We start from the raw sequence: 27,861 nt of genomic DNA on the forward strand, positions 1-27,861 counted from the left end.
AGTGGCATATTAACAAAAATGAACAGTCTCATGGAGGGAGGAGGAAAGCACACAGCGTAAGTTTTAAAGCAAAATACAAATACAAAGAAGCTTAGACGATCAACCAATCGGCATATGACATTTGATTCGAGTGCCTTGAAACCAATGATCTCTCTCAAATAGTCAGTGCAAGTCCTTACGTAGATGGGACAGGAATTCCTCTACATGAGCCACTGTTTGATACAGTTGAAGTGAAATTCATGCCCACAATCCAGCTTCCCGAGCTCCTCTCCATCAACATACTCTTCCTGCAATCCGATTCAACAAATGGAAACATATAGTTTAATAGGAAGCTTGAAACTAAAAAAATAAAAGCCCGGAGGTGAAGAACTTTAATGCTCTTTACCCGACAAACACAGCATGGTTCCTCCTCCACTGAAAGTCCTAATTTCATTGACTGATAACTATGCTGCTTCAAAACGTCCAAAATAGCAACGTCGCTCAATCCAATATTCACAGTTCCCATTTCGTCCTCCAAGGCCAACAATTCATAAGCGCAAGTTTAACATTCATGAGGAAATCTTTAATGATTTTTTTTTTTTTTTGAACAGCAAAAAAAACCCTTTATTGATGAAAATTGTCAAAATGAAATTACATCAAAAAAGGAAGAGGCAGTGCAAAAGGCATCAAAGCAAACCTCACGATCCCAACTAGGTTGGCACCGTGAGGACAGCCCAATCATTTGCCAGCACACCACAAGGTTGAAGAGAAAACAACCACAAGAATACATAGAAAAAACCAAAAACAATCCACCAAGACAAACTCCCCTCTGCAGACAGGCTCCCACTGCAATAATACAATAGTCCACCCACATACACCATCACAGCAGCTGGCCTAACAGCAGACCATTCTCACAACCAACACACAAAACTCCCTCTGCATCAGTCCAGTGCATACAGAACCCACAGCTTCCAACAGAGTCCATTGCATTCTCAAATCCTAGACCTCACCCCAGTGCAAAACCAGAGCAATATGCAGGCCACTGACCAAAGCATACATCTCCCAAACCCAATCTGATGCCTTAGAGTAGAAATACAATCCTCTGCTAAGAAAGCAGACCATAGATGCTTGTTCCAAGCAAAAACAATCCCAGCAGATCACTGCCACTACCTAAGCAGAGAAAAACAGAACAGGCCCAAAGCAACCTCACACTGAGCAGGCCTCCCAGCAGATCTCCCATCCCAGCAAACCTCCCAGCAACCCAGCAGATCCCATCTCAGCAGCCCTCCCAGCAACAAGCTTCACACTGAGCAAAACCAGTTGCCCACACACCAATGCAAACCACATTCCAGAGATGTAGCCCTCCCAGCAGCAAAAAACCCAGCAGACCTCACCAATGTAGACCAATTCCAATGCCTTAGAGTAGAAATACAATCCCCTGCTAAGAGAGCAGTCCAGAGATGCTTGCTCCAAGCAAAAACAATCCCAGCAAATCACTGCCACTACCTAAGCAGAGCAAAACAGAACAGACCCAAAGCAGACCTCCCAACAACCCAGCAGTTCCCATCTCAACAGCCCTCCCAGCAGCAAGCTTCACACTAAGCAAAACCAGCTGCCCACGCACCAATGCCTAACTCAGCCAACACCCCTATTGTAGAACCTTACTTATTGCAGATTATTCACAAAATCAGTTACTGAATAACCTGAGCAGAAAGAGCCAGCATCTTTGCACCACATCGCAACTCGCACTTTAATGACCTCACACAGCTCCTCAAAATTTGGATGAATGCCCTTAAAGATACAATCATTTCTTAATTTCCAGATGAACCAAATCACAGCCAGAGGCATGGCCTTCCAAATCACCCTCTCTTGTTTTTTCAGCCTTGTACCAACCCACCAATCAAAAAGACAGTGCACAGTACCAGGTTGTACCCACTGCAAACCCCATCAATTTTGCATATGTGCCCAAACCTTCCAAACAAAAGGGCAAAGAAGAAGCACATGATTTACACTCTCCACTTCTTCATTGTAGAAAGTGCAACTCACATTGGCCTCATCAAAGAGCACTCTAATTCGTTGCAAAAAGCTAGAGGTCTTTAGCCTTCCTTTCCATGCCAACCAACCAAAGAATTGAGCTCTAGGTGAAGAAACATTGTTCCATAACAGATCTGAAACCTTACACACTGTACCAAAAGAATTATCACACCACTTATAAACAGAGGACATAGTGAAATTACCTGATGATTCTGCTTTCCAATGCAAAGCATCAGCCATACTTTCCCCTAAGGGCTGGAGCATTACTCAGCAGCAATTTCAATCTATTCAAATCCTCCACCTCCCACTAAAAAAGTGATCTTCTAAAATTGAGGTTCCACTCCACCCCACTATTTCTTCTGGAGTGCATCACATACACAGAATCAAACTTTTCCAAAGACAAGGAATATAGCCTAGGGAAAACTTCCATCAAGCACACATTATTACACCATGTACCTCTCTAGAACAGAGTGTTTTTCCTATCCCCCATCACTGGAGCAGAGTTTTCTTTAAAGAATTCCACCAGTTCCGGTCTGGTTCTAGCAACACCCAAGATGTCAGCCCATATACATGAAATACTAGGGTTATCAACAGGTTCTGGACACCACCCTATACCCACCTGATTGTATTTGTTATATATCACATGTTTCCACAGAGCATTAGGTTCAGCCCCAAACCTCCACCACCATTTCAATAAGAGGCACTCATTCATGAGTCTAATCCTTTTAACCCCTAGACCCCCCTGCTATTTGCTTTAGAAATCTCCTTCCATTTGACCAAATATATTTTCCTCCTAAACCCATCCCCACCCCAAAGAAAATTGGATTGAATAGACACAAATTCCTTAGCAACCCCTGCTGGCATTTTGAACAGAGATAAATAATAAATAGGTAAGCTAGACAACACAGATTTAACCAAAGTCACCCTACCAGCAAAGGAGAGGAATCTTCTCTTCCAAGAGGAAAGTCTTTGTTTGCATTTGGCTAACACTGGCTGCCAAGTCCTCTTTCTCCTTGGGTTTGCACCTAGAGGGAGTCCTAAGTACTTTAGGGGCAAACTTTGGTGAAGACAATTGAACTTATCAGCAAACTCCTTGGATGCTTCAACTGTTAACCCAACACCACACACGACACTCTTGTGGTAGTTAATTTTTAGTCCGGACAACACTTCAAACCATCTCAAAATCCTCTTTAAGTTATTGACCTCCCCCCAATGAGCTTCACATAATAGAATTGTGTCGTCCGCGAATTGCAGGTGAGAGATCCTAAAGGCACCTGAACCAACAGTTGCCCCTTTGATCAACCCCAACTGTTTTGCTCTTTCCAGCAGGATATTCAGGCCCTCAGCCACAATGTTAAAAATGAAGGGGACTAGAGGGTCACCTTGCCTAAGACCCCTTTGCGAGCTAAATTCTAAGGTTGGAGAACCATTTACCAAAATGGAAACTCTGGCTGTTGAGACACACTCCCTCATCCAACTAATCCATTTAACCCCAAAACCAAAATTTGAAAGCATAGTAAATAAGAAATTCCAATTGATTGAATCATAAGCTCTTTCAAAGTCCAACTTTAGGACAATGCCACTCTTTCGATTCTTCTTCCAGCCATCCACAATCTCATTGGCTATCAACACCCCATCTAAGATGTTTCTGCCCCTAATGAATGTTGATTGTGCAACACTAATAATTTTAAGCATCACAGTTTTGATTCTATTAGCTAATACTTTTGCCAATATTTTATACGAAGAGCCAACGAGACTAATAGGTCGGTAATCATTCAAACCAGAGGGGTTCTCATTCTTCGCAATCAAAGCAACAAAAGAACTATTTATACATTTGACCAGTTTTGCATTTTGATGGAATTCTTGCATGAATTGCAACACATCTACCTTGATCACCTTCCAACACTTTTAAACATCATAAGATTAAACCCATCAGGTCCAGGTGCTTTGTTACCTTCACAACTCTTAACTGCAGCTACAATCTCATTTTCCAAAAACTCAGCTTCCAAGAGCTCAACAGCTTCTCTATCCCCAATGGATACGAAAGACCCAGATAGCCTTGGTCTATTGCACCATGGTTCAGTAAATTGGTTAATAAAATGCTGTTGAACTGCAGCCCTCACCTCCACAAGATCCTCCTTAACAATTCCATTGACTGCTATTGAGCACAGAGAGTTTCTGATTCTTCTAGAGCTGGCCATAATGTGAAAAAAAATTGTGTTCCTATCCCCTTGTGTTGACCACTTCATTCTGAATTTTTGTATCCATGTCCATTCCACCATTTTACTTAGTTTCCAAGCTACACCTTTAGCCTCTCTTTTGCTAGCTTGCTCTGCCATTGATAATGGTCTTTCTTCAGCACTTAAATCAAGTGCATGAATCTCCTCTTCAACTTGTTTAAGTTTATGCTCCACATCACCAAAGACTTCTTTAGCCCACTGTTTCAAAGCCAGTTTTAGTATTTTGAGCTTCTGAAGACATTTGAAACCAGCCCATCCCACCACATTGGCTTCTAACCGCGTATTTTCCACAAAAGATCTGAACTTTGGATGTAGGGTCCAAGCATTTAGAAATCGAAAAGGAGTTGGACCCCAATCTCTCTCATCCTCCATCAACAAAATAGGACAGTGATCTAAGAGCTTCCAGGGCAGCCCCCAAAGCTTAAAATTAAACATTTGTAGCCATTCTGGATTAAGCAAATACCTGTCAATTCGGCTCCACTTCTCCCCCTCCTGAGAATTGCACCAAGTAAATTTTATTCCCCTCATTGGTAAATCGGCCACTTCAAGATTATCAATTAACTCATTAAACTCCCTCATACCTTTATCTCGCCTAGAACTCCCTTTCTTTTCTGATATACTCATGATCTCATTTAAGTCCCCTCCCAAGCACCAAGGTTTATCGTATACCAACTTTAATTGAACCAAGCTATCCCACACCGTCTTTCTCCTCCCCATATCATTCAGCCCATAAATATTTAAAATCACACACTCAAAACTGTTATAGAGAGTACCTGATAAAATTATGAAGTTCCTGTTGCTGCAGCAATCAACCAGTTGAAATACTTCTGGGTTCCAGATGCATAATAAGCCACCAGCAGCTCCTGCTGAATCAACTGCCATGAAATCCATTTGATCTCTGCCCCAGATTGATCTAACAAATTTTTCATCAATTGTGGATATCTTAGTTTCTTGTAGTAGAACCATATCAACCCTTCTTTCACAGAACACTTGTTTAATCTTCCTCATTTTCCCAGGCCTTCCTAACCCTCTTACATTCCAAGAGATAAGCTTCATAAAAAGAACATTTTTCAACTCCTAAAACCCCCGGGGCAGCTGCTTAACAAGCATCCCCACCCCTAATCCTCATTTTTTCTTTGTCATTGACTTCCAAATCTATTAGTTTGTTGAGGACAATATCGTCATTCCCTTCACAGTTCACACCAAGAGTACGCCCAATTTGGAGTGATGCTTCAGCCTTAGTGAGTAATAATCTCCTACTGTTTGCTTCAGATGCCACTGAGAGTGAGAGGGCTGCTACCACCGATCGAAACACTGCGCCTTTCTTCAAATTTAGAGAGGTTCCCACCATTGATTTGTCCCTTTGGAGACTACCTTTTTTCTTATGATAATTGTTAGGGAGATCATGATTTTGCACCCTATAGATGGCTACCCTCTTCTGAATTGATTCTGCAGAAGAACCCAAAATCTCGCTTCTGACGTCTCTTCCATTTCGGGCTATTGGTTCTTCAACACTACAAGGTTGAATAGAGTCTTCTAAGTCAGTTTGGGCCTCCACTGTTTTAGTTCCAGGTGGTTTGTGGGTTTGGGTTTCCACATCATTTAGTTCATGGGCTTTAGTCAAAACAACCTCAATGTTAAGCCCAAGCCTTAATAAATCAGATCCACTTAGACTTTTTAAGAGGCCTGGGTTACTAAAATCACCATCAACAGGCCTATTCACCCCATTTTGAACGTTGATTGAGCTCATCACCAGAGCTACCTCCCTACTCCCACATGTGCCCCCAGAAATTGCTTTCTCCATGCCGCGAACAGTTTGAGCCACCACAGACATGCTCTTACAGCTAGCCTCCCCTTCCCTGCCATTACAATCATCATTTCTTGGGTCACTACACGTTATTGCTACGTCTCCATCATTGTCCACCTCATTGCCTACTAGTGCCTCCACGGCATCATCACCATTTTCTTGCTTGCTCTCTGCTTCCACCCTCTGCGTAACCTCATCCCCATAAGAGCTATGATTGACACTAACACCATGTTGATGATGGCAAATACAGTGTTTATTCACCACCTTCGCAGTAACAATCTGATCTTCGCAAACTTTTATCGGATAAAGTACCCCTTTGCAATCCAAATTGATTGTTTTATTGATGGATTCCATGCACTTGGTGACTATTCAAACCTTGCCGCAAATCAGGTTTTCCATATTGGATGTATCATCAGCAAGACCAGTCACTTCCCCCCATAATCTGCCTATTGAATAGAAGGTGTTGTTATTCCAAACGTTTAGGGGAGACATCTCTTTCTTGTGCAATGGACATCCCCTGTTTCCATTCTGTAACCGATTCAGCCCAATCCTTAACCCAAACCTCCATTAGCTTGAGTTTTTTGCGCATGTTTTCCACCGATGGAAAGGATAGAACTATGTCTCTACTCCCTCCTTCTCGAACCTCAATATCCTCCATGCCTCTAGACCTCAACTCTATTTTGAAATCTGCCCCACAGTACAACGGCTTTAATCGCACAATGGCACTGGTGTGCAACCATCCATTCCCTACTTCATAAACTTTTACAGTTAAAGTTGCATTAGTGAATGACCCTTTCCCACTTACTACCTGGGCAAAGGATTCTTTACCTTTTAGCTTCCAAGACACCGTTCCCGTACCTCCCATTTCCTTTCTTTGGATTGAACTCTGTAAAGGCCTTTTATGTGCTTCAACACGACGAACAAACTCTGCAACTTTCACTGTTAAGGCTCTGCTGTCACACCACAATCCAGTTACTTTCTGGACTGCCATGTTTGCTGTGATTGAGTAATAATATCTCACGAATCCAAACCTGGAGTGCGTCATCTTCCTTCTTTTATGTGGTATAAAAATGTCCTGCACCACTCCGAAGTGAGTGAACAAAGTATGCAACCCTTTTGGGTCCATTGACTCTGGTAAATTATCCACAAAAATCGTATGGATGCCTGAATCCCCCCTTTGATGAGTGTTCCCTACACCTCCATGCTTGCGTACCACTGGTCTCCAGCCACCTGCTTCCATGCCTTGTTCCCGTTAACTGACCCTAACGACTAGAGGGCTCAAAATTTCTCTACCTTTGAATGTTAGCTTGGTTCTTCCTTTAGGAAATCTTTAATGATAATGAGGAAAAAAATGCCAAAAAAGTCTAGATTATCATTTACTTCAATTCCTAAAGTGTTACCTTATAAGATATGTTATCCACATTGAAATGCATATCTCCATGCATATCAGACTCAAAACATTGGGCCAACAGTCACATCATCCTAGCATACCACCATCCAAGCAAGCCATATATTATACATGAATGAAATCAAAACGTGTGAGAAACATTATTGTGTACGCTTTACTAGTCAAGATATACAATAGTATTGAACAATGTTGTAGAAAATAGTTGTTCCAGTGTATAGCACAAAATATTATTTTTATATTTGGAATACATGGACATGGCAACTTAATCAAGTTTCTATCCATTTCCCAAAGCAAGCACAAGCCTGATAATCGAAGTATAAAATAAACCTAGCAAAAGATCTAACCTCATATTGCAAGGCCGTGCCATCAACCTCTTGTAGGATTTCCCAGGTAGCCTGCTTATGGCAAAACAAAGATATTTAGAGCTCTGACTAGAGAGCTGGTGAAAATTGTTAGAAGGGAAAAGCAATATATTATAAATATAGAAAAGAAAAGCAATATACTATTGAGCTTCCAAATTCAGTGGGTCTAACTTATAAAGGTCTGAAAATTTTAGTCAAGATCTAGCTTTAGTAAATACAGCTCCTTGAATAAGTGATATGATGGAGTGATTGGATCAACAAGAATGGAGGGGGCTAAGACTCAGAAAGAGAGAAGAGAGTTGCAGCATTGTCTTGACTTAGTGAGAAACTCAGGATATGGACAAAAATGACTTTTACTAATATTTTTTTTTTTACAATCTACAAATAAATTTCTATACAGACTTCAAAACAAAATATTTTCATTAAGTAGACTTCTTGATAAATAATTGATTAATGCTTTAACTATAATAATCCCATAAAAGATTCAATAAGAGAAATACATGAACTGAAACGAAAATCGTGGTTTATGAGATGCATCAACAAAAGTTCAAACAACATAGTAAGAACATCATCCATAAGGAAGGGAATAAATAAATTTCAAGTACCAATAGAGCTCTCTTAGCACTGAATTGCTCCAATGCAGGCACAATTGAAAGGACAGCAGCATTATGTCCTTCTGCTGTCATCATCGAATCTACAGGGCTTAGAATGGCCGGCTGAAGAAAATTTGACAGCCCCTCTTCATATTCTTTGACCAAGTTCATTGGAGGAAACCTAGGAGTAGTAGACGGATAGCACCAGCAAAGCCATTCTGAGAACTGTAGTATACAGGAAAGGCACTTGAAGCCATTACATTTTGGCTTATAATACCCATCTTAGGATTAGGAACTAGCACACTCTGCACAGATGCTTCTAGCAATATATCTCCAGTTGTCTTCTTGCCACAGTGCATCACTTCCAATTGGAGGAATAGATGAAGCATTGCCAGAGCTGGAAGACATCCAATAAGAAGTATGGAAGAACTATGAAGTGCTACCAACATTCGAAGAGGAAGACGTGCTTGAGAATTGAATGTTTTGTTCAGCTCCTGGATTAGTTCTCTGGCAAGTGTTTCTTTTGAAGGTTTCCATATTTTCTTCTAACCTTGAAGACTGGTTCAGGGAATAATAAAAATTGGAGGAGTGGCTTTTACGTTCCATAAAGGCTAATTTATGTTCCCACTGAAGTTTAAATCAAGCCACCAGAATTAGTAATGGATCTATAGTAATTTTCTTCTGCAGCATGTAACATGTTTAGCAATGTGCAAGAATAATAGCAATTAAATACTAAAATATATAACAAGTATATTAATCAACTATGAGTTTCCAAAAAAATCTTTTAGTTACCAATAATATAATAACAATGAACAGCATGCATCATTTAACTTTAAAAAATAAATAAATAAAACAAACAAGATCTACACAGAAAAAAAAGGGAGAGAATGAGAGAGAGGCAGTTATGATCAAAGGAAAAACTTTTAATATAATACTAGTATCAACCATCTAATTTGAAAGGCTTTACAACCAGCAACAATATATGTGCATGGCCTTTTAACTATCAATAAAAGATGTGAGAGCATCCACCATTTACAAAACTCAAACTTCGATATTGGAACACATGTGAAATGATTAGAAAAATAAAAGGAACGAGGAAAATGAGAAATGAAGAACAACTCCGTGACTGTCAAAAATCATTCATCCGTTGAACTACAATACAATAACAAGTTTTAGCTCCCCCAAGTACTTTCAAATTTTTCTCCAATCATCATGCATAGATTTAGAATTGCTCATGAACCATCTAATATCTATATTGAGAACTGTCTTTCCTAAATGATGCCAAAGATTTTACCATAAAAACCATTGTACAAATCCTAGAATCTTCAAGGAAAAGATTCATGAAACAAATTAAAAGTTTTAAATGAAACATTATACGGAAGCCAATGGACTGTTATAGTCTCACTAGATCACCAAGGTCACCTAGTTAGTCTGAAAAATCAGCCACTTAACCCATTATGCATGCACAAATACAGGGACACGCCAATGCAAACAGCCAATCATTTATACATGCATGGCTAAGCATCTATAATTCTTGTTACAAACTTAAAGATTGACACATTCACTACACATTTGTTAATCAAATTTAAGGACAGCCATAAAAAAGAAAAGAATAACATAAACGACAACAATAAGGGAAAGGCTTCACAACAAACAACAAATAAGATAAATATAAAGCTAGTTAGGTCATGCTAATTATTATTGTTAATAATAGTACTCTTAAGGTGCCATTTCAAAAGGGAAGTAAATAATGAGATAATAGGTTCATCTTTAGTTTCTTCGATGTACAGAATGATTGTGTAGTGTTCCTTCTAGGAATTGATGAGTGGAAGGATTGTCATGCCTTATACGAGCCAAAGCTAAGTGAGGTTGGTGAGGGGGAAATTGTGAGTAATCCATTGAGAGTTCTTGGAGCTCATGAGAATATGCACACTACTTCCACATCTAGGGATTGAAAATAAAAGGAAGCTTGTAGAGAAAATTTATAGCCTAAAAGTTTCCCATGAGAAAGTGGGGGTAAATTTTTCTATTGAACCCAAAGAAAAGCCGCCAAAAGCTTTCTAGCAAACATATATCTCAAAACAAGGACGCAGGGTTTGTGTGTTTATGTCCCTAGCCTCTCAAGTTGTGAGAGGTTGTCTTTACTTTGTGAGTCTTGTGTTTTGCAAGTTTTGACCTAACCTCTCGAGTTGTGAGAGTATTTCTTTTTGTAGGCTAGGTTTCTCATGCTGTTTCTCGACTATGAAGCACAGACACCTCTTCATGGTCACCTATGTATTGGTGTCCAACACCTGTTGGACATGGACACACTCAAAGCCATATGAATATAAGGGAATTGATTCCTTGATGCATGTAATGGTTCACGTCTACAATCATAAATTATTCATTGAGTGATCAACCATTATTTGATGCATTAGCATGTACACTCACCCAACCACACAAACAAAAGTAGAAGTTTTAAGAAGTCATGGCCTTCCTCTTTATTTTCAATGATCTAATCTTGAATATAGAAAAATAAAAATTAAATGAGAAGTGGGCGCCTTATGCTTGCAAGGCGAATAAATCATCAGAGAAAAAATCCAGCAAATTTTAAAAATCTGTCAGTCAACTTTTTTTTTTTTTCTTTTTTTAATTGGCACTGAGTGTCCGGATCAAAGCCCGACTAGTCTCCAGAGGTGCACAGGCCCTCAACAAGATGGAAAGTAATGAATTGATGCATACTTGGTTAAACATGTGAGATGTTCAGTTTACCTACTCGAAAATTAGTTACCTATGGTTGATTAATAAAGAGAGAAAATAAAGATGTGACAAAAGAAAAATATGTGTCTGCCACAAAGACATAAATGTTTGTATTATTAATCTTTGGAATTCCAAACTTGAAGATTAAGGCATCCTACTAAATCATCAAATTAAGTGTATATGTGTGATTTTCAATTAATAGGCTTGAAGATTGACACATGCATAAATTAATCTCTCTCTCTCTCTCTCTCTCTCTCTATATATATATATATATATTTTAAAGAAGATTTAAGTCAAGCAAACAAGGAGTCTGCACATGAGACAAGTTTGCAATGATTAAGAGGGATGGGAGGGGGGGCAAAAGCTGGGTTTTATTTTTTTAATAAATATTTTACAGATTTTGGATATAAGAATGGCCACAGAAAATGGCTGATCATCAAGAAAAATGCTAAGAGAAAAAAAGAAAATGTAACATTTCAAAATTACTTCTCCATTAGAGATAGAAAGAAATCATCTACGATTCATGTTTTAATCAATTCATGCCATCTGAACACCTTTAAAAAAAATATATTAAATAAATAAATAAATAAAAACATCAACAAGTAAGAAAAAAAACAGAAACCCAAAAAAAGGAAGATTTAAATAGATTGATTGAAAATGAACAATCACAGATATGAAAAAACACTGAATAAACAACAACCATAGATACAAGTTTTCAATTAAAATAAAAGGGTTTTAAAATCAAAGGAATTGAAAAGGATCACTAAAACATGAAATTAAGCAATCAAACTAGATTATAATCCGAAAGCTTCACACAAAATAAAGAAAAACAAATGGGTATAAGAGATTATACCAGAAAGAATAGAATTGAAGCGAGAAGAATTCAAAAAGAGCTCTTGTCCTTCAATTGCAGTACTCTCTGCCTCTCTCTCTCACACACACACACTATCTGTGTGTGTGTTTCTCTCTCTAACCCAGTGTGCAGATGGTTTTGTAAGGAAAAGTGATTGAAGGTAGGGATTCTTATAATCTGGGTGCTTTGGAATCGAGACCATAATTGCATTCCAATACAGGCAACCCCTTCCACACTCAATTGTAAGGTGACCAGCGAAGACATCGTTGTGCTACTTCAATTCAATACGCCCAGGCCATTTCTCTCTCTCTCTCTCTCTCTCTCTCGGGTTTAAGCCAAAGCTCTTCTTCGTCGTTATGCTTTTTCCCTCCTTCGTGTCTCTTTGTTCAAACTTGAAGCATATCATATGTGTGTACTCTTATTCACATCAGTTACTCCTCCATTTAATAACCCTTCTGTCTTAAAATTTAAAAAAATAATAATAAATAAATAAATAAAATAAAATTACACTAATCCGAGTAATAATAGGAGCACAGACACTAACGCCTTATTTGTCATAACTTAAAAAAGTCAAAAAGTCATTATCCTATTTAAGTCATATTATCTTATTTAAGTCACATTACCTCTCTACCACATCACTACAAACTCAACCCATACACAGCCCATATTTCATAAAAAGTTAAAAAATACACTTATTTAAATCATTTTACACCACCCCTAAATAAAAATGTGGCACATATATAGAAGGGATCCTACATGTAAGTCTCATATTATATGGGGTAGATATGAGATGAGTCTATTCCAAGAACATAAATACTAACGGTGTTTGACAACTAGGTTTTTGGGTTTTTTTTTTTTTGGTTTTTTTCACTATAAGACAAATGTTTTACAAAATCAAAAAAAATCAATCCAAACAAAATATCACATCAAACCGCATAATCATTTCACTTTTTCTCTCACAAACATCATATCCAACCACAAAAAAACCCAACTATCTTCTCAAATACAAAAAAAAATTTCTCCAATAATATCCTACAACTAAAAAAACCTACAAAAAAACTCACTTCCCAAACACCCACATAGAATGAGATACATAAATAGTGGTGTTTTGAAAAGTTGGTAAAAAGTTAATTTTTTTTACTTTTTTTAATTTACTTTGTCTTTTTATGGATAAAAATTGTGAAAAGTGATATGACTCAAAATGAATAAAAAGTTAAAAACTGACCTTTTTTTTTGCTTCCCAAAAGACCCTATAGAATAGGTCCTATATGTAGATCACATCATGTCGAATACCTATATGGGGAGCCTATGAAATGGGTCCTACATGATATGAGACTTGTATATAACACCTATCTCATATACATATATATATATATATATATGGGTCCAGCTTGTCTCAAGTTGAGATCAAGACTGGACCCGTCCATTTCGGTCCATGGGGTCCATTTTTTAGGCCTGTTTTGATAATCCGAATCGTTCAATGTATAAAACTCGTCGAGTACTACATGCCTGTAAAAAATCACGTTGATCGGATATCAATAGCTATGTGCTCAAATCAATTTTGTATAAAAAAAAAATGTACGGTGAAACAATTAGGGTCTGTTTGGTAACGTTTACGTTTTCAGTTTATATTTGCAAAAATTCTATAAATTGGTTTTTATTTATTTTTTGTTTATTTTTAGAAAAACATAAACTACAAACGCATTTGGTAATTGACAAAATGTTTAAAAAAATTTAAAAATATAAAAAAGAGTGAGAAATGACAAGTGGCAGCAGAAGACGGTGGTGGAAAGTGGTGACGGTGGGTGGTGGCGAGCGAGTGGTGGTGGTGGTGGTGGGTGGGTGGGTGACAGTGGTGGGTGGTGGGTGGTAGCGAGTGGGTGGTGGTGGTGGTGGTGGTGGTGGGTGGTGGGTAGTGGTGGTGGCAGGTGGGTGGCGGATTGCAGGTGGTGGTAGTGAGTGGGTGACGGTGGCGGGTAACAGTGGCGGATGGTAGGCAGTGGTGGCAGTTGAGTGGAAGATGACGGGTGGTGGTGGGTGGGTGGTGGTGGCGAGTAGGTAGCGGGTAGTGATGATGGGTGGATGGGTGACTGTGGCGGGTGGTGGATGGTAGCGAGTGGGTAGTGGTGGTGGTGATGGCGGTTGGTGGTGGCAGATGGCGGTGGTGGGTAGGTGGGTAACAGTGGCAGGTGGTAGCGAGTGGGTGGTGGTGGTGGTGACAGGTGGGTGGTGGGTGGTGGGTGGTGGTGGTGGTGGCAAGTGGGTGGCGGGTGAGTAGTGGGTGGTGGCGGTGGGTGGTGGGTGGTGGTGGCGGGCGGGTGGCAGATGGCTGGTGGTGGCGGGTGGTGAATGGTGGTGGCAGGTGAGTGGTGAGTGGTGGTGGCGGGCGGTGGATGGTAATAGCGAGTGGTGGGTGGTGGTGGTGGTGGTAATAGTGGCGAGGGGTGGGTGGTGGTGGCGAGTGGGTGGCAGGTGGATGGTGGGTGGTGGGTGGTGGGTGGTAGGTGGGTGGTGGTGGGTGGTAGTGGCGGAAGACGGTGGTGGAAAATGGTGGCGGGTGGTGGCTAGTGTTGGGTAGTAAAAAAAAAAAAACTGAAAACTCAAAATGGAAACACATTTTTTGAGTTTACATTTTTTGGCCAAATTTATAAACTGAGACCACTGATTTATAAATCAAAAATTTACCAAACAAGTTTTTATTTGAGTTTTTAAAATTTTTGTAAATATAAACAGAAAACTAAAAACGTAAGTTATAAAAAACTGATTTTTTACCAAATGGCACCTTAACGGTTGATAAAAAACTGTTTTGTTCACATAGCTATCGATATCCAATCAACATGATTTTTTACAGGCATATAGTACTCGACGAGTTCTACACATTGAACAGTTCGGATTATCAAAACGGGATCCGTGGTGGGCCCCCACGGGCCCAACAGCACGGTCCAGTCCGATCTTGGACTGGATCAAAGCCATTGCCTATATATATATATATACTAGGGTATGCCCGTGCCTGAAGGCACAGTGAAAATATTATTAGAATAAAAATGTAATTGGAATGATTTTATGATTTTAAGCAAACAATAAAATGTAAGTCCCACAACACAAACATATAATAAAAATCAAACGAAATACCCCCGTCAGAGCTCTACAATATAAAGAAAATGCCAAATAACAAATTAAGCACATTAACCAATATTCTATAATACAAAAAAAAGACAAATAACAAATTAAGCAGGCCAATCAGTACTCCACAATAGAAAAAAAAAATGACAAATTAAGCACACCAGCCGTACGTTGCAATTCAAAAAAAAGTTATAAAAAATTGTGCAAATAACAATTATTTTAAAAGATTAATACGTACACAATCCAATCCTATATTAAAAGCAACACCCTTCCTGATAAAAATATACATGGAAGCAAAAAATCAAATTCAACTGAAAAAAATATGAAGTTTTTTTAAGCTAATTCAAGAGCATATTTGGGAAAAAAAAGAAAAAAAAAAGACTATAACACCAAGTGAATAGTTGAAATGAATATTATAAAACATACATCTAAACTTAGTTATAAATTGCACATAGATAAAAGGCTTTACAAACTAAAATTTACATCGATATGAAACTTTACAAAATCTAGATCGTAACTATCATATGTACGCTTTTCACAAAAATAAATATGATCTTCAAACTTGTTCTTTCTTAGAATTCCTAAGAGCGCCTCATCACTTTCCAAAAAGTATTTGTTTCAACTTCTATATATCCCCAATGAGAAGCATGCACGACAATCTAGTAATTTATGAAAATAAAAAAGCTAGTTTATTAGTAGAAAAAAATCAATATAAATATCAAAACACATTTAAATTGAAATTACCTTGTTACATCCCCATTGAAGCAATCTAATTGTATTTATCTTTTTGAGGTCCATATATTTTTTAACCCAATCCTACAAAAGTCAACATATATAGCAAAAAAAATTTAAAATAATAATTTGTAATCAATAGAAGCAAATTTGTCAATAAATAAATTGTACCTTTTGACAAAAGTGATTTGATCCATAAGTAACACTATAACAAAATTTTAGGATAAACAATGTTTGTAATAGAATCTAGCTCATTGTTGGGAAGGAAGACACTTGTACGAACAAAAGATGTGCATCTAGATAGGGTCTCATACAGTTGTCTATGACTAAACACTAGTGTGCGCAATAAAAATATATATATTTAGAAAGTTTAAAAAATACAGCATTTAAAAAAAATTTCTATATAATTAAATTGGACCTACCTCTCAAACCCGGATGACATTAAAGTCATGCTCATCACGGATGACAACATTAGCATTTCTTTCTTCAAGAAATTGAACCTATAAATACAAAAGAATTATAGGCAAAAAAAATTAAAAAATGTATGCATGTAAGAAAATGAGTAAAAGGAGTTGATATTATAGTTTGACGTAGGCCTCCATCCATCTGTAAAATATAAGAAAATAGCATTTTGTTATAAGGAAATTAGATAAAAAATAATGAAAAGAAAAGAAAATTGACTTAGACTTATAAGAAAAGTGTATTTTTTTTTTCAAATAAATTAAAAATAAAACAACTTACGTAACCAAAAATAGTAATGTTGTCCATAATTAGAAGTTAAAGGTCAAGAGTGTCTCAACCTGAAAGGGTGCGTTTGTTTGGACGGAGTGGATAAGGGGGGATTGTAATCTATCGGACTGTTAGTCCTGGGATACATTGTCCCTGGACTATTTGGTCGGATTGGATTTGTATCCTATGTTTGTTTAGTCATGGGATTAGAGGTCTAGATTGGACTATTCTAGTGAATCCCATATTTGTTTGGGATATTATAGAGAATGATAAATGTTCAAAAGACTATTTGCCCTTTTGAATTATTTACTAAATAATAAGAATATTAAATCTGAATTATAAATTTTATTTAATTTGTTTACTAGAACTTATAAAATATTAAATAAATAGAATATTAATAAATATTACATAAATTTATTTTAATTTGTAATTGAGACTTTTAATTTATTTTTTTTTTACTTTATTAAGTATAATTAATACCATGAATGCACCAAATATGAAATTTTTTTGACTTCATGCCTAATTCTAGTAGATCAGGACAAGGTAGCAATTGTGATAATAACATGACAAAGTTCTTGACTTCATGCGTCACAGATTTTTTTGACTTCATGCCTAATTCTACCTTGTCATGCCAATTTTTTCAAGTGTTCAACTAAACATCTAGCTAGATTTTTAGTGTAGCTAGATTTTTTGTATAAAAAGAATATATATCACAACCCTTGATATAAAAAATCACAATTTTATTATCATAAAAAATCAAATGATAATCTCAAAGCAAAAAAATCTGAAAACACAATTTGTAAACACCCTTACATAAAAAAAATTGTGATATATATTGCTGTGTCATGTTATTATTAGAATTTTTTTGCTTTGTCATAACCAGAAATCTGGAAACACAAAACAAAGCCAACCACAGAAAGGCAATATATACAATTTCAATTATTCAAGTATTCAATCAGGTGGCAATATAAACACCATAAAGGAAAAGAGCTAATAAGGACACTTCATAATTTCTATTATGATCCGAAGTCTAAAGAAAAGATACTATACAAAGCCAACCACAAAAACAATATATAAAAAGCATCCCAATTATAGTTAACAAAATACGGGTGCTTATACACAAAAGAAACAATAATTAAGTCTATCAACAAGTTTATAATAGACTTAACAAAAAACATTCCCTACCATGCATATCAAATTATGGCCAAAAAGAAAATACTCCAATGAAATGCAACAAGTTTATTATGGAGCATGCTTACTTAGCAACCTCATCACCCACCTTAGCCTATCATCATGTGTCAAGCTGAAGAACATGTCAAGCTTTTGGACATCATGGGATATAATTTCACAAGCATCTAACCTTTCATGTACAGTAATTGGCAACTTCGTAAGTTCATCGTTTAGTGATGCCCGTTTAGATGCAAGATCATGTGAATACCCCATTCTTTTTCCAATGAATTCTAGTTTATCATTGGTTGTTCCCAAGACATCCACCAACTTGTCAGCAAACATGGTCAGCCCTTCAACTACTTCATCATTGGCTCTAGGTCTTTTCTTGTCTTTCTTTTTGGTAGAACTATCAGAAGGCCGTTGAGTTGCTGAGTTTGAATAGTCCATTGCTTCACCAGTCTGACTATTTAATCCCATTTGTTCCAGAAAAGTGTTATTATCTGCAAGACCATGCAACAACACATCTTCCTCAGCATTCATAGCCTCAACTGCATCAGCAGGGTCTTCAGCAAACTCTCCTGCAGCTCGATCTTTGCCAAATATTTGAATTCATTCATCGAAATGTCGGAAAGTTTTGTTCCTCAGGTGTTTTGCATCATTGTCCCTCTACAATGACCAACTAATCCCAATTAATATCTTTAACATAAGGTTAAAATACATATATGAAATAGTACGTAAATAACAAAAGGAGATAACTTTACCCGAACATATGCCTCCCATACACTATCACTCTCTACGTCAATTCTTTTTTCAGTATCATTCCATCCAAACCCACTAGTAGCAAGCATACCAGACACGGAATTGTATTGCTTCTTCCATATTTTAATCTTTGATTCGATATGGGGAGAGCCACGTAAATCTATCCCGGGTAACAACTCTGCTATTTTATTCTCCAATTTCATAAGATAGCATGCCTTGAAAGAATTGTCAACTTTCATTCCATAATTCACAATGAACAACAAGGCTGAAATTAGACAATCCTCTTCACGTGGGCTCCATACTCGCCTTTGTTTTAATGAATCAACCTTGTCATTCTTTTTCTTTCGAGAACTGGATACCTCATTATCCATGCCTACAGTAATAATTGAACATTTCATATGCATTACCATAAAATATAAATAACTCACAAATATATATATCATAATACCAACCATTGCAAATATAATTCAACATCCACAATGTCAATTATTCATAAACGTACATAGCAATGACACATCACAAATTTAAATGGTTTAACAACAAAGCAAAGTAGAAACACAAAGCTATCTTTGTCCAGCCCTTCCATTAGCCAACCAATTGTTGTACAATTGCATTGCAAATGTATCCCGCCACTCAGTCCACTCGTTAGATGTCTCAACAATCTCAATAAAATCATCTCCCATTGGGGGTTGATTTTCTAAGGCATCCGCTAAGTCTGGATCATCCTCTAGAGGGTCAACTACCATCTCTCGTCAAATGAAGTTGTGTAACAAGCAACATGCTGTGATAATTCGATTTTGGGTTCTAATGGGATAGTATGATGCACTGCGAAGTATAGCCCATCTCATTTTCAACATTCCAAAAGACCTTTCTATGATATTCCTGGCTGATGCATGGTTCATGTTGAAATATTCTTGGTAATTATTTGGCATTGCTCCTTCTCTCCAAACAGACAAATGGTATCGCTGACCACGGTAAGATGCTAAGAATCCTTTCCCATTCGTATACCCCGCATCCACTAGGTAATAGTAACCTGTGCGTGGAATGTTATGCATTAGATTAAATTTTTATTCATGAATTTAAGAAAAATTAAGTACTTTTGTATTGCCATTTGGGATCCTTAAGCCATTGGGTCGATTGATTGCATCTCTCAAAACCCTAGAGTCGGCCGCTGACCCTTCCCACCCCGGCAACACATATATGAAATTCATGTCTTGGGAGCAAACTCCCAAAACATTAGTAGCAATCTCTCCTTTTCTTGTCCTATATCTTGCTTGATGAACCACAGGTACACGAACTTTAATATAGGTGCCATCGAGTGCTCCAAGACAATTCTAAACAAACCAATTCAATAGGCATTATAATAGTTATGATTTTTATTTTTGGTAAAAAAGATTTAATAAAAGAAATTAAAAAAAAAGTAATGCAGTGTTACCAAATTTTTACAAATCCATTACCTGGAAGCAATTCCACCTTGGATCGGTGCTTGCTTCAGTTGTAGGATTTGGTGTGACGAGTAAATTAGCTTGCAGACGCAACACAACCTTTAAGACATCATTGAAATACCGACTAACAGTCTCTCCAGACCTATAGAAATTGAACTTAACATTTCGTATTTTCAAGTGTTGTGCCAAGATGAAGAGGAAAAAGGCCACCTTCTCTTCTAAAGTGACATATTTTGAATGCCCTAACCCACCTATCGTATGAACCATATTGCACAAGGTCATAAAAGCACACCGATCCATACGGAGTTGTTTAACACATGTTATGTCACTTTCTCTCACTAAACGGTTAATATAGTCCATTTGTTTTTGCAATCGATTGGGCTCTCTAATAAGGTTATAGCGATACTCAGATAAATACCTTTTCAAGACAACCTCAATGACAACAAAAGCTACGGCGCATAAGGCATGTAGTTCTTGCATTACAGCTTGCAACACTATGTATAATTCAAGCTTATCGTTACTCTCATCATCAAAATCATTGATATTCTGATCCATCTCTATATAGAAGAAAATATTTAAAATTACAAATAAATTAAGTAAAGGAGAAAACATAACGGCAAATCATAAACAATTTACTAAATAGATCGGAGAATAAATAGAAGATCGGAAAATAAATAGAATGAAGCTGCTGAAAATAAATAGATTATTTTATTGGAAAATAAACAAAATTAATGTTTTAGATTATTGGTCTTTTCGTGGTTTGATGCAGCCTGTGTGGTTACTGTACGGGAAAGAAATAAACCTTCTTGTATAATCCTGTTGATCAAGTCCGTGCTCCTCCGTACGACGTCGCTTTATCACCTGAAAACACAAACGTGAACTAGCCAGCGGGTGTGTGCCGGAAACCTCTCCGATGCCTAAGTCAGTAAGCTTGACAAATAGACAAAAGCTCTGTGTATTCAGAAAGCAAAGTTGTGTGTTACCTCCTCCAAGGTGATGTTTGTGAGCTTTTATAAGTTTCGTGTGGCACAATCCTAGTAGGACTTCTACTTCTCCATGCAGAGTCCTCCTAGGATTCATACTCCTGAAAGATAACGCCTATCCTTCAACACCCCCCTCACTGCTTAAACCAAGTGAGATGGTTTTTACCATGGCCGAACTACCACATGACCGAAATAATACTGACTATGCTGAGCCACAGAGTAGGCCGAACTATCCTTAGTTCAGTTCTTTCTTTTTTACTCCCTATCTCGGTTCTTTCATGTACAAACCATGGTATGTTTAGACCGAGCTACCGAGTAGCAAGGTTTTGACCGTTCTAACCTCAATACGTCATGACCGGACTAACTCTGAGACCAGCCTAACCCCAAGTTGCTTCCGGACCAAAGTAACTTTACAATTCTTGGGCCGGAGTAACTTTATCTCTCTTGGGCCGGAGTAACTTTTCGGCCTTTTTTTCCAGTCCTTCGTACTTTGGGCCATAAAGTCCATCTCATAGCTCGGCCCAATTTTCACCAAAATTACCCTTTCAATTGCCCCTTAATTCCATCTGCACAGCATGATTGGGATTACCTGTCTACCAGCCGAGCTGAAATTTCTAAGCCTTTCCAGCCGAGCTAAAAAAAAAAAAAAACCCTTTAGCCTATCCAGCCGAGCTAAAAACTCTTTAGCCTTCCGGCCGAGCTTATTTCTCTCCGAGCTCTGTTTGTCCGGTCAAAACGTCTCTTCAACCACAGCGACTGTAACGCTTCCCTATCCAATGACACATGGCAGGCTCTGATAGGCTGGAGGCAGCTGTCACGCCGCCCTCGTACTACGAAAAATTTGAACAGTTCCCGCTTTTTCTCTTTCGTCCCTTCTTTTACATAAAACACCCTCTATACTTTGGATTAACCACTCTACTATTACATCTCTTCTCTCTCCACCCTGTCTTCTTGTTGTTCTTCCGTTGCATTTGAAGAGACTGTGACTTTGCTGCCATTTTTCCATCTTCAGTGTTTCTACGTCTTTGTTTGGTAAGCAACTGGAATCTATCTATCTTTCTTTGCTTTTATTTACTTCCATGTAGTTTGTTTCGTGTGTTTTTGCAAAACATATTCTTCCCATTTGCTTTGCCCTGTACTTTACTGGAAAGAACTTTAATAGTAGAACGTATGAGTATATGATATATCCTGTAGAAAACTAGCTTTTGATCCAGAATCTTGTCCAAACCGAACTAGGAGACTGTTTGTGCTATATATGTAGATCAATTCAGACAATAACCGAACTAGAATTCGTAGAAAAAACAGTAGTTTCAGTAAGTTACCAAATCCTGATTCACTTTAGCCGAGATAAGCTCACCGAACGAAGTTTTGAACTCAGTAAACTAGGAACCTCGGCATTCAACCGGGCTAAGCCTTTGGGGCTAAGCCAGCTTTCTTAGTTTCTAAACCAAACTCAGAAAGCTGCTCCTAGAGGCTCAACCGAAGTAACTAAACCCATAGATCAAACCGAGATAACCAGCCTCATACGAAAATCGATCTCGTGAACCTTATGCTCAATCCGAGCTACCAAGCACTTTGCTAAACCGAGATACAGCATCCCTATAGGCCGAAGTAGGACTTTTTAACTTTGCTTTGATTTTGTAGCACGGTCTGCGATCTGTGCTTAATACCTTTGTTTTCCACTTTGCAGACTTAGATTGCCCAGGCATTCTTCTGCGTGCTCAACCGAGCTACCGAGCACACTCTTCCGACCGAACTAATTTATTAATAATTTATACAGTAAATGGGGAAGTATAGGTATCTAGTAGACACTCTGGGCGGCCTAGCCGAATTTAGAAAAGACTACCATATACCTGATGATGTTCACCTGATTTTAGCCGGAAAGGATGTTATTCCTTGGGGTAATGAAGGCTTTGTCCCCTTCACCCTTTTGTCAATTATTGAAACCGGACTACGATTTCCAGTCCAACCTTTAATCTGCGAGTTTCTTAGGCAAACTAGATTATGCCCTACCCAACTATCCACGAATTCATACCGCATAATAATGGGGATAGCCGAACTAAACCGCCAAGCCGGTCTAAACCTTGGCCTGGCCGAAATCTTCCACCAATACTCCATTGGTTCAAAAGAAGATGGGTGGGTCTACTATTTAAGAATACATCGCCGCCGAGAGAAGATAATAAAATACACACCGGATAAAGACTTAAACGACGATGACTTTTTCTGGGTGTCTGGGAACTTTGAGGATCATCAAGCCCAGATTCCTGGCCGACGTATAAACTGGAAAAAAGGAGAACCCGGTATACTTACTTCGGTTTTCTTGTTTGCTTTTTTGTATTTCGGTTTTTCAATCTTTCAGCCGAACTAACAGTTGTCTTCTTTCACAGATTCTGCCCACCTTCATTCTTTATATAGCTACCCAAACCTAGCTACTTTGCGCGCCGCACTACGGTATCCAGAACGTAGTTGGGCCAAATTGCTAAAGTTCGAGCCGACCTACAGATACAGTGGTCGCCGAAAAGCCAGAGTAACTGATTTTCTTCTTGAAGACACACCAGAGCCAGACCCAACCTTACCACAAATCAGACTAATTCCACTAACTGCCGAAGAAGAAATGGCTAAAAGAAACAGAGTCAGGGCCCTCTTGACTGAGACCAACAGGGCCGAAGTACCACCATCAAGTCAAACCCAAGAAGCGGTGGTGGCCCTTCCTACGCAACAACTGTCCTCATCCCGCCGAACCAAGCGCGCCCGGACTACCGAAACTGAACAACGCTTGGTTGATGAAGACGAGACTACCCTTCCACCGAGTCCGCCACCGAGCCCCCAACCGGAGCCTTCTGACCGAACTACCACTAGCTGGGCACCAAAACTTACCTTCAACAACCGAGATATCCAAGATTCTGACTCGGTTGTTGCTGACAAGGATCACCAGTTGGCCTTCAACCTGGCCAAGAGTGTGTGCCTCCCCAAAGATATGGAGCACCACCAAAAGCAACTAAACACCGAACTGAAGGCCATCCGGTCTTCAACAAAATCCATGATCTTGGTAAGTAGCTCTGTCCGTTTTTTTGTCTAATTTTTCCAACTTTCACTTCAGCTCAAGGGAAGTCTTTGTTTTGTCAGACCATTCAGAAAAACAACATCACTCACAGGAAAGTGTTAGAGCTCAGGAAAATAACAAGGCAAGCCGTGGCAGAAGTCGAAGCGAAAACGGCTGAGCTAGAGGAGGCCAGAAAGCAAATGGCCGAGCTACGGGCTGAGAACGGCCGACTGGCCGGACTGGTTAGTTCGGCCGAAGCAGAAAAGCAGAAGGCTGCCATTGTGCTAAAGGATAAGTATCTATGCGAGCTGGTGAAGCTCGAAAAGAAGAAAGATACCGAGATAACCCAGCTGAAGGAGAGCGCAAAAGGAGCCGAAAAGCAAGGCTTCAAGAAGGCGATATTGGCATTCCAACCTCGACGCTTCCATGCGTCCGAGGAGCCAACCGCTGTAACGCAGAAACTTTGTGTGGATCCCGCGCCCTGGCATCCTCCTTGCATCGTGCTTTCTCTTCGAGCATGGTTCGTAAGTCGGATGATCTGGGTAATTTCGTCTGTCTAGATCTGGTTTGGTGCGAATGCGAAGGCCAATACGTGCTTCCTTCAATATATGATTTTTCAAATCTCGTCCTCTCAGACCTGGAGTGACGAGTTCTGGAAGACCAGGATTGAGTATCGCCTGTCCTGAGGCTTCTACTCTCTCCTTGCGAGGGTGTGGCATTCCTACTCCGATTTTTTGAGTGGCGAAGGGGCGTCTTGTTTTTGCGCCCCTCTCCTGTCGCCACTTCTTTTCCCTTCATCTGGCGCTTCAAAGCTTCCATGTCCGCCGCCATCTTTTTTATTAATTCATCTTGTTCTTTCACGCGGTCTTCTAGAGCTTGAGGATCAATCCTCCGTCTTTGCCTGTCAAGACTTTGCGAACGAGAGCGATGGGGGCTGTTATTCCGCCTTCCCCTAGTATCCCTCCTGGTATTATGTTGTTGGGGCTCCAAATCTGCCATGGGAGGGATAGAAGGTAGTCCTTCACGCCTTGCGCCCCCATCTGGAGTTTGTCCGTCGATGGCGGACTGTGGTAATTCTTCAATGTGCGCCATTGTCTCTGAAGAGGAGGAGCTTAATCAAGAGGTTTTGTCCTGTCTGTTCTTTCCATAGACGGCGCCAATTGTACGGAAAAGAAATAAACCTTCTCGTATAATCCTGTTGATCAAGTCCGTGCTCCTCCGTACGACGTCGCTTTATCACCTGAAAACACAAACGTGAACTAGCCAGCGGGTGTGTGCCGGAAACCTCTCCGATGCCTAAGTCAGTAAGCTTGACAAATAGACAAAAGCTCTGTGTATTCAGAAAGCAAAGTTGTGTGTTACCTCCTCCAAGGTGATGTTTGTGAGCTTTTATAAGTTTCGTGTGGCACAATCCTAGTAGGACTTCTACTTCTCCATGCAGAGTCCTCCTAGGATTCATACTCCTGAAAGATAACGCCTATCCTTCAACACCCCCCTCACTGCTTAAACCAAGTGAGATGGTTTTTACCATGGCCGAACTACCACATGACCGAAATAATACTGACTATGCTGAGCCACAGAGTAGGCCGAACTATCTTTAGTTCGGTTCTTTCTTTTCTACTCCCTATCTCGGTTCTTTCATATACAAACCATGGTATGTTTAGACCGAGCTACCGAGTAGCAAGGTTTTGACCGTTCTAACCTCAATACGTGATGACCGGACTAACTCTGAGACCGGCCTAACTCCAAGTTGCTTCCGGACCGAAGTAACTTTACAATTCTTGGGCCGGAGTAACTTTATCTCTCTTGGGCCGGAGTAACTTTTCGGCCTTTTTTTCCAGTCCTTCGTACTTTGGGCCATAAAGTCCATCTCATAGCTCGGCCCAATTTTCACCAAAATTACCCTCTCAGTTACATTGGGGAGGTAATGAACTTCTTGGCCACCACTATAATAGGATGATAGCTGTTACACTGAAAATGGACCTTTAAAGCCTGGTTGCAGAGAATCTATTGATAATTAAATACTACATAGAAGATTGATTTTGTTGCCCCAGGCCACAGCTTAGAGGCTTAATTATTTTCTAAGAGGAAAGTTATTTTTATTTAATTTTTGTTGTATCTTATAAATGAGAAATGGGTATTATGTTTTAGCTCTCTTTTTGTGATTCAGATGAGCTTTTTCTAGTGGATTTGAAATATGTAATTGGAAGAATGGATTACATTTTGCCATGTCCTTTTAACAATATTTGTATTTTGCCACCATGAGATCATTACTTCTGTACATCATCTCATTTTTTTTTGGGTGCACTAATGTAGTGTTTGGATCTTGAAATTGTATAAGTAATTTCATTTCTCTAACATTTCCCTTTTATTTGATAAATCCAACATCCAAGCATAGCCTAATCACACACCCCAAAAAAATGCAAATGATATATTTTTTCATAATTATATTACAAAAATTCATAAAATTAATTATAAGATGGCATAACTTTTCTCACTACAAAATGCATAACTTTTTACTCACCATAAAAAATTAGGGAAAAAAAAAGAGCCTAATAAAAATCAAATATAAATTTTTTTATATTTAAATTTGGACAATCCGTGCCATAACAAAAATTATTATTAAAAAAAAAATTCTTTAAGCTAAACTTGGACTCAGGCTTAGATTTGTGCAAAGAATTAACCAATCCCAACCCACTAATTCTCACTATACTTGGACTCATGCTGGATCTGTTTAGCATGTAGAATTTGCAGGAAAGAATGGTTGGTGTTGCTGTATATCAAATGTGGGAAAAAACAGAGCATGGATTTTTCAAAACAGAGCATGGATTTTCTTTGTATAAACAAAAAACAAAGCAAAAAAAAGATGAAAGGTTACAGATCTAAACTGAATGGATTTCTCTTTTGTATACTTGCCATTTACCATAGATCCAAGGTAAAGATACATAAATCAATAAAACAAAGAAATCAACCAACAGAGATAAAGGTTACAGATCTGGAAAAAAAAATCTGGAATAAATAGAAGATCGGAAAATGTAGAAAAAATCTGCTGAAAATAAATAGCATGAAGTTGCTAAAAATAAATAGAATGAAGCTCAGCAAAAAATAAATAGAATGAGTTTCATACCTGAATGAAGATCGGATGCAAAGGTTCAACAGATCGAAGATTCAAGATGAAATGAAGCTCCTGCTCCTGCAGTGAAATGAAGCTCCCGCAGTGAAAGCAAAATGGGAAAAGCTAAAAGAAAGAGATAAGGTCAAAGATGTAATAAACCTGGCTAATCCCATGGGATAGATTGTCCCATGAATTCTGTCCCAGCCCCCCCCCCCCGATACAATAAGCCAATGAATCCCGGATTAATAGTCTGAGGGGATTATTAATCCGGACCAAAAAATCCATACCAAACAACGGACTATTAATCCCTTCAGATTAATAGTCCAATCCCATGAGTTATCCTTCAAAACAAACGAGCCCTCTAGTTATGTAAATTTGAAAAAGATAACTGTAAGAAGGCAAAATGAGGTTTAATAATTGCCATAAAAAAAATTAATCGACACAAAATTAACAACCTCCTAACATACTTATAACATACAACCTACTTTAGAGTTTGTATCATTTTTTGATTTTTTGATAAAGACACTAAAAATATATAAAGAAATATTGTTCTTCTTAAATAACTTATAACAGTTTTAGTAGCAAATCAAATAATAAAATAAAAAAATTCATTTCAAAGAGAGGGTTACAATAAAGATGAGAAAAGCAGGTACATAAACAAAATACAAAGGGAAGAATAAGAGGTATGTAAAGTACAAAAAAAAAAAGTATGCTCGTGCGCAATGACACGATGTAAATAATATTGAG

At 38.4% G+C, this 27,861-nt stretch overlaps 2 protein-coding genes across 8 annotated transcripts; both read right to left on the bottom strand.

Annotated features, from left to right (window-relative positions):
- On the bottom strand, positions 1-27,593 carry LOC114260479 (putative E3 ubiquitin-protein ligase HIP1). Of its 7 annotated transcripts, none has more exons than XR_014328181.1 (9): positions 27,127-27,593; positions 18,531-18,901; positions 17,879-18,435; positions 16,293-16,370; positions 15,883-15,954; positions 8,436-9,050; positions 7,813-7,863; positions 386-511; positions 1-287 (listed from the first exon to the last, which is right to left on the bottom strand). XR_014328181.1 is itself a non-coding variant. In XM_082867259.1 (9 exons), exons 6-9 carry the CDS (start codon positions 8,592-8,594, stop codon positions 201-203), a joined length of 423 nt encoding a protein of 140 aa, XP_082723385.1. In that variant the 5' UTR covers positions 8,595-9,050; positions 15,883-15,954; positions 16,293-16,370; positions 17,879-18,435; positions 18,531-18,901; positions 27,127-27,570; the 3' UTR covers positions 5-200. The 7 variants fall into 7 exon arrangements, 4 of the variants coding, with proteins under 4 accessions (XP_082723385.1, XP_082723387.1, XP_082723386.1 ...); XM_082867259.1 differs by having other exon boundaries at positions 5-287; positions 27,127-27,570; XR_014328182.1 differs by lacking the exon at positions 386-511.
- Positions 18,379-18,899, bottom strand: LOC145824341 (uncharacterized). Its single transcript, XM_082923984.1, has 2 exons — positions 18,531-18,899; positions 18,379-18,435 (listed from the first exon to the last, which is right to left on the bottom strand). The coding sequence occupies exons 1-2, from the start codon at positions 18,897-18,899 to the stop codon at positions 18,379-18,381; spliced, it is 426 nt and encodes a 141-aa protein (XP_082780110.1).
- Positions 27,594-27,861: the final 268 nt, after the last annotated feature.

The sequence above is a fragment of the Camellia sinensis genome, chromosome 4 (genome assembly GCF_055761805.1).
Source record: "Camellia sinensis isolate YWXY chromosome 4, ASM5576180v1, whole genome shotgun sequence".
Classification (NCBI taxonomy): domain Eukaryota; kingdom Viridiplantae; phylum Streptophyta; class Magnoliopsida; order Ericales; family Theaceae; genus Camellia; species Camellia sinensis.